This window comes from Cricetulus griseus (assembly GCF_003668045.3).
Source record: "Cricetulus griseus strain 17A/GY chromosome 1 unlocalized genomic scaffold, alternate assembly CriGri-PICRH-1.0 chr1_0, whole genome shotgun sequence".
Lineage (NCBI taxonomy): Eukaryota > Metazoa > Chordata > Mammalia > Rodentia > Cricetidae > Cricetulus > Cricetulus griseus.
The window spans coordinates 153019950-153027914 of record NW_023276806.1 but is presented as its reverse complement, the minus strand read 5'-3'; the positions used below and the strand labels follow the sequence as shown (position 1 = coordinate 153027914).

The 7965-nt window shown below is 43.9% G+C and overlaps 1 protein-coding gene across 1 annotated transcript in view; it reads left to right on the top strand.

Moving 5' to 3' along the window:
* The first annotated feature begins 424 nt into the window (after positions 1–424).
* Stab2 (stabilin 2) overlaps positions 425–7965 on the top strand; it is a 175987-nt gene continuing 168446 nt past the window's right edge. Inside the window, exons 1-2 of the mRNA XM_027392551.2 lie at positions 425–502; positions 5916–6049. Coding sequence (XP_027248352.1) covers positions 425–502; positions 5916–6049 — 212 coding nt within the window. The remainder of the gene's footprint in view (positions 503–5915; positions 6050–7965) is intronic.

Below are 7965 nucleotides of genomic sequence, written 5' to 3'. Positions count from 1 at the left end.
CTGAACCTATATGTTGGAACAGACAGGCCCAGGATGATCCATGGTGTGGTGTGGAAAGGGCAGCCGGGCAGCAGGCGTGTCCAGTCAAAGTGGGCGTAGTGATAAAAGGGAGACCATCCATCCTTGGGCGTTTCCCAAGGCACAGAAATCCCAGTCAGGTCTCTGCCTCAGCCCCTTCAGGAAATCCTGTCACTCAGTCAGGACATTTATATAGCTCAGACTGGCCAATTCCGCCGAGCTCCTGTGGATAGCCTTCTACCTTTCCTTCTAATCTTCTCTTCCAACCAGGGAAAGGAAAGGATTAAAAAGAAGACACAGACATGAGAAAGAACTCCCCAGGAACTCATCAAAAAGCAAGTTAAAATAACTGAATCACCCTGCCCTGACCTAACCTGGCAAGGGAAGGAGACAGCATATCCTCAACATGATACTGCCTTTAATCCCACTCTTCCTGGGGTTCCTGGTGCAAAATACCTGCTCCCCAGCTGAAGCCTCAGGACAGGTAAGATAAACTTTCCTGTGTTTTTTCTTGTTGATGTTCATAATGTGCTCCAGATGTTTTTGTTTTCCCACATCGTCTTGGGCAAAACACCCTGCCTGGACTTCATAAAAAGTCAAGAGAAGCTGGGCTGTGGTGGCACGTGCCTTTAAACCCAGAACTTGGGAGGCAGAGGCAGGTAGATCTCTGTGAGACCAGCCTGGTCTACAAGAACTAGTTCCAGGACAGGCTCCAAAGCTACACAGGTAAACCCTGTCTTGAGCCCTTCAGCTCCCCCCCCCCCCTAAAAAGGAAGTCAAGAGAAAACTTGACAATAATAAGTTCCCAAACATGAGATGCTGTCCTTGTAGGATGGGCTGAGTTAGCTATTTCTCATCTGCTGTGCCGACTCTGAGGCTGGAATCTCCGGTTTTAGTGCTGATCTTCCTCTTTCCCTGGCAGAGCTTCATGTTCTGAGTTTTGCCTGGACCACCTCATCACTATGGGTACCCACTCACTATCCTGTCTTCCCAAATGTAGAAACCAAGCACTGCTGTGGGAAAGTACCCAGGGGAATTCCAGGGTGGATTGATGAAGCCTTGTTGATGAAAGCAGACATCAGAAACATTTCCAAACCCATCAGGCACTGGCACGTGCCTTCTGCCTTCCTCAGCCTGTAGTAGAGGACCATGTGACCTCAGAGGACCTCTGAGGACCCCAGAGACGCTCACACAGGCACCGTCACTGATTGACTCTCAGTGAGCAGCAATCTCTGGTGTCTTTTTAAAAAAAGTTTTTAATTTGAATTAGAAACAAGATTGTTTTACATGTTAACCCCCATTCCCTCTCCCTTCCCTCCTGCCCTACACCCCACTAACACCCTACCTATCCCATACCATTTCTGCTCCCCAGGGAGAGTGAGGCCTTCCATGGGATGGTCTTCAGAGTCTGTCATATCCTTTGGGATAGGGCCTAGGCCCTTCCTCCCCTATGTGTCTAGGCTGAGGGAGTATCCCTCTATGTGAAATAGGATCCCAACGTCCATTCCTATGCTAGAGATAAGTACTGATCAACTACAAGAGGCCCCATAGATTTTCGAGGCCTCCTCACTGACACCCACATTCATGGGCTCTGGATCAGTTCCATGCTGGTTTCCCAGTAATCAATCTGGGGGCCAAGAGCTCCCTCTTATTCAGGTCAGTGTCAGTGGGTTTCATCACCATGGTCTTGACCCCTTTGCTCATCACTCCTCCTTCTCTACAACTGGATTCCAGTTCAGTTCACTTTTTAGCTGTGGGTGTCTGTTTCTACTTCCATCAGCTTCTGAATGAAGGCTCTAAGATGGCATATAAGGTAGTCATCAATCTCATTATCAGGGGATAGCCTCTGATATCTTTAAGGTAGTCTCTCCACTGTTGCTTAGATGGTTAGTTGGTGTCATCCTTGTAGATCTCTGGACATTTCCCTAGTGCCAGATTTCGCTTTAAACCTATAATGGCTCCCTCTATGATGGTATCTCTTTTCTTGCTCTCCTCTATTCTTCCCCACACACAACCTTCCTGCTCCCTCATGTCCTCCTCATCCTTCCTCTTCTCCCCTTCTCATTCTCCTAGCTCCTTCTCCCCTCCCCCCATGCTCCCAATTTGCTCAGGAGATCTTGTCCCTTTCCCCTTCTCCGGGGGACCATGTATGTCTCTTTTAGAGTCCTCCTTGTTGCCTAGCTTCTCTGGTGGTGTGGATTAGAGGCTGGTAGTCCTGTGTTCTATGTGTAAAATCCATATATGAGTGAGTACATATCATGTTTGTCTTTTGTGACTAGGTTACCTCACTCAGAATGGTTTCTTCTAGTTCCATCCATTTGCCTGCGAATCTCAATATTCCATTGTTTTTTTTCCGCTGAGTAGTACTCCATTGTGTAAATGTACCACATTTTCTTTATCCATTCTTCAGTTGAGAGGCATCTAGGTTGCTTCCAGTTTCTGGCTATTACAAATAATGCTGCTATGAACATGGTTTAACAGATATCCTCATTGTATGAATGTGCATCTTTTGGGTATATGCCTAAGAGTGGAACTGCTGGATCTTGTGATAGGCTCATTCCCATTTTCCTAAGGAATCACCATACTGATTTCCAAAGTGGCTGTACAAGTTTGCACTCCCATCAGCAGTGGAGAAGTGTTACCCTTTCTCCACATCCTCTCCAGCATAAGTTATCATTGGTGTTTATTTTAGCCATTCTGACTGGAGTAAGATGATATCTCAGAGTTGTTTTGATTTGCATTTCCCTGATGGCTAAGGATGCTGAGCACTTTCTTATGTGTCTTTCAGCCATTTTAGATTCCTCTATTGATAATTCTCTATTTAGTTCTGTATGGGCGTGGAGTGTCTGATCTCAGCAGCACACAGAGCTGCAGCTGCAGCCAGTCCACTCCATTGCTCCCAAGACAGGGCTCTGCAAATGGGAGGAATTGCTGTCATCATTAACTATGTCAGCATGGAAGGCTTTCTTCTGTGCAGACACTCAGCCTGGACTACTGTCCAAAGCTGAGTTTGTTCTTCCGTTGGTAAGTTTATAAAATAGTCATTCTATTTGAACACAATAATTTGAAAGTCAGACAAGTATATGCAGACATGTAAACTTGTTATGTAGATGAGGATGACCTTGAATGTTTGATTATCCTGCCTCTACTTCTTGGGCAATAGAATTCTAGGCCTGTACCACAAACTCATGATTTTATGCAGTCCTAGGGACTGAACCCGGGGCTTTGTGCACACTGGGCAAGTACTCTATGAACTGAGCTGCATCCCCAGCTCAAAGAATTTCTTTAAAAGCAAACTAAATTGGGCATATTAAGAAAGAAAAATCAACATGACATCAACTCATCCATCTATCCAAAGAGAAACTCCAATGTAAATAAAACTCTGCTTTTAGAAAAATTGAATCATGCCATGAGAGTTAAAGGGAGTGTTGCAATATTCTACAATAATACCAGGGGCACATTGGTTCACACTGATCACAAATGGAGGATTCTAGTAAATGTAGAGGTTGTCTTTCTCTGTGCCACTTGGGTGCTTGGAGAAAGGGCTAATTAAGGAATTAAGAGGCTGATACCCACATGGGACTATGGGCAAGTCCCTGCATATTCCAAACTATATTCGTTAATCACCTTCACCACCTCTGCAGTGAGAGTTGTGCCCCTTGCCCTACTCTCTGGAGCAATGCCAATGACACCTTTGGGAGTCAGCACAGCCATACTGCATTCTGTGGATGGAAGGAGTCTTCCTCTGCAGACTTTACAGGTCCTGATGAACCAGTGCTGGCCTGCTAGGGTGACAAAGAAATATGAGACATGCCCTTCCTGATATCCTTAAATGGAGAGCAAAGACTAACAATGGGGCATAGGGGTTGCAGCTCCGTTGGCGGAGTGTTTCCATAACATTCACAAGAGCCTGGGTTCTATCCCTGGATCCACACATACTCGGTGTGATGGAGCACACCTGTTCTTGGGAGGAAGCGCAGAAGGATCAGAAGTTCAAGGTTATCTTTGGCTATATAACATGTTTGAAATGAGTGTGGCTATTTAGAACCCTTTCTCAAAAATAAAAACAACTAAAAAAAAACTGCTAGAAGACTTAAAGTTGAGCAAAGGAAAGAAAGAGAGAGTATGGATTTGTTGAAGAGATGGTGAAAACACGTCCTTGAAGGATCTAGGATAGTTAGGCTAGGTTAGGGTACAGAATATTCCCTTGAGACCAGATCACCACCAGGCTCTGAGGGTGGATGGAAAAGAGCTTCAGGAGCCATCATCTACTACTGTGTTCTTCCAGACACTGGGCCAGGCAGCTTGCACCTGGCACATCACAGGAAGTTGGCCACTAATGTCTCCCTTTTACAACTAACAACAGAGTAGGTGCTCGCTTTGCCTGCACCCTTCACAAGGTGCAGAACTTCGTCCAGACTCCATCTTGCCCTCTGAGATTTAGTCTGCCCTTTGCAGACTGCATTTGGTAGAGAGATTAAGGAAGCTTGAATGACAGGGTCTCTATCCAAGGAGGGTCAGCTCCAGCATCAGGAGCAACAGGGGACAAAGTCTGCCTGTATCATTCAGTTAAGCAGTTAATGCTGGACCACCTTATGTTGTCAAATAGCTGTTCCAAATGTGCCTGCCTGATGTCCCCAGTGGGTTAATTCAATCAACACATATTTTCTGGATATCACTGCCATGTGTCATGTCAACATTCTAAGGGCTCAGGCTATAGCAATGAACAAAATGTCCTCGCACTCATGCTGCCTGCTATCTGATTTGATGGAAATCTAAATACTACACATCTCTCTAGATCAGAAACTGTCCACTGTAGCCGTTAGCACAACACTAGCCCCACAGCAGATATTCCTGTGGAAGCAACTCAGAAATAGCATCCTTCAAGACAATTGATCTATGAACAATAGGTCTGTAATAACCTGCTGTAACATTAACCCACATGAAACAGGTCCTCTGCAAGACAGCTCAGGTTCCTCATTTTGACAAGTGTGAGTAGTGACATTACCCTACCTTGTGAGGCTCCAGGTTCCAGGAGAGGGATGGTGCATGTGCTTAGCACAAGCAGTACCATGTCCACACCCATAGCCATGGCAGACATTGCTGGCTGATCACTGATCCCAGCACGCTTTCCAGATAAGTTTGAAAGTAGCAACCCATGTTGGCATTCTGTTTTGCATGGGTCCATGGAGGAAAAGGGTCCCACCAGGATGAATTTTAGGTTTAGTTGGACAACAGGGAAATCAGCTTCTGATGAACTAAGTGCCCATTGCTTTGCAATATACATACATACGTACGTACGTACATACATACATACATACATACATACATACATATTGTGTGTGTATAGTTATCAATTTGCACCTCTTTTTTCTTTTATATTAATTTATTTTTTTACATTCCAATCCCAGTTAACCCTCCCTCCTTTCCTTCCACCCTCTCCACTCCCCCCTCCTCCCATCTGCATTGTGGAGAGGGAGAGGTCTCCCCTAGGAAGTCTAATTTACACCTCTTAGCAAGTCAATTTCTGAAGCTGTTTAAAGAAAACCATTTGCCCAAGCGAGTATCAGCTATGAGACATCTTGGTTTCCCAAGCCCTCTCACAACTAAGTTTTTAAAAGGCTTTGAATCCTTCAGAAAGAACTCAGATAAGAACCAAACATTTCAAACAAAAGTTAGAAGTCACAAAAAGCAGTTCAAAGCCTGAGTGCTAACACTCCAGGATTCAAGCCACATGCAATACCCTGTGGGATCTCTCACTAAAAAACCAGGTGATACCAATCAACCTCATTGCCACTCCTGACTCCAGTGAGATAAAGCAGGTAGACTAGTAGCCATACCAGATACTTTGCCAGGCTCTGGTAACAGGAATCATGTTCTTTGCTGTATTTGCACAGGCGAAAAGGTGTGATAAGAAGTCTTTTCTAACGATCTGGACGGAATGCCAAGCCTGCTCGACTAATTTTGCAGCCAAGTGTCCAGACGGCTACGTCAAGATTACCAACGGCTCTGTCGGGGTTCGAGACTGCAGGTACGCATTAGGAGAAGATAAATGTATCCATGTTCTGGTACCCTAAGCATTGTGACTCCAAGCTGGAACATCCTGTCTCAAACACCACCAAAGTATTTCCAGAATTTATCTCTTACTCAAAGACTATACTGAGCCCAAATTTAGGTAACTCATAATCTGTAGACTTGAGTCTAAATCTTTATGACTATTGACTCACATGCAAAATCGTCCTGTACATAAACACTCTCCTTCCTCTTGCCCTTATATTTTTTTATTGGAGTCTTGTTTCATTTGATAATGGTTCTAGAACTGGGGAGATGGCTCAGTGGACATGTGAGAATGAGAACCTGAGGTCAAATCCCCAGCACCCACTTAAGAAACCAGGGCTGAGGGTACCTGTGACTCAGCACTGAGAGCCAGATGGGTGCCTGGACTGGTCTGCCAGCCAAGGCCAAATGGCAAGTTTCCAGGTCAGTGAGAGACCCTCTCTCAAGGACACAAGGTAGAAAGTGACAGACGCAAACACCTGACATCCTGCCCTGGCCTCTATCCATGAGCATAAGCAGGCATACCTACACACGAGTATGCACACAACACACACACACACACACACACACACACACACACACACACACACACACACACACACACACATAGACAGATGATAGATAACAGATAGATTAGATAAATAAATAAAATAGAGTTCTAATTTGAGTATATTTTTAAAAACTGTAGATTGCCTTGGCTACATATCAGCATCCTTTCTCAAAGGCAAAATAAATTTGTTAAGCCTTGGGTCTGGTATTTACCTTTCTAATAAGCTATGGAACCTGATACCACTTAGAACCCAGAGACATAGGATAGAAAAAATTAGCAGTGTTGGATTGTCTGTATTATGCTACTGAAGGTCACTTATGATCCAAAACTCTTATAACTCAAGGCTGGTCCTCCCAAAAGGGAACAAGAGGGCCTGAATTCCTGATAACAGGTGTAGCCAGGAGGCTCAAAGGCAAACACAATTTATATTTATTCGCCTAACTAATTTAGAAATTAGACATTGTTCAATGACTTGAGTTAATTTATGTGGGGTGTGTGTGTGTGTGTGTGTGTGTGTGTGTGTGTGTGTGTGTTCATTCATATGTGGGGACAGAATTGACATTGGGTGTGTTCCTCAGTCACTGTACATCTTACATGTTGAGACAAGGTCTCTCATTGAAGCTGGAGTTCACTGATTCAGCTAGAATAGCTGCCCAGAAAGCTCTAGGAAGCCTCTGATCTCTGTTCCTCCAGCGCTATGGCTACCGGAGGGCCCCACATTGTCCAGCTTTTTAAGGGTACTGGGCATCCAGACTCTGGTCCTCATGCTTACACAGCAGACACTTTACCAACTAAGACATTTTCCAGCCTAAGTGAGTTCATTCTTAATTCAAGAATGACAAATTACTATTTTAACATGAATGAAATGAAACAGCGTTGTTATATAATAATATTTTACATTCACATTTGCCTATTATGATCATGTCATATTATAAAACCAAAGTTTCTCAATATTAACTGGTCTAGAATTAGCAAGCACATCTATCAGTTAAACAATGAATTGCCTGAATGAGAGCTTATTTGCTGTGACTCTCATTTCCTATTAAGGTCATATCAAAGTTCAAGGTTAAAATTACATGGCTTCTTACTAAGAATATTTTGTACTCTCTTGATAAAGGTCAAGATGAGCACTTGGTTGTATGTACCCCAGCTACTATTACTACTACTATTGTTACTATCAACACAGACACACAGACACACAGACACACACACACAAAAAAAAAAATTCATGTATACTGCTCATTTTAGAATGGAAGATTGGTCTGTCATTCACTTATGCTAGAACAAACAAACAAACAAAGCCTGGTTGGCTCTTTTGTCTTATTTTTCTTTGTATTCTT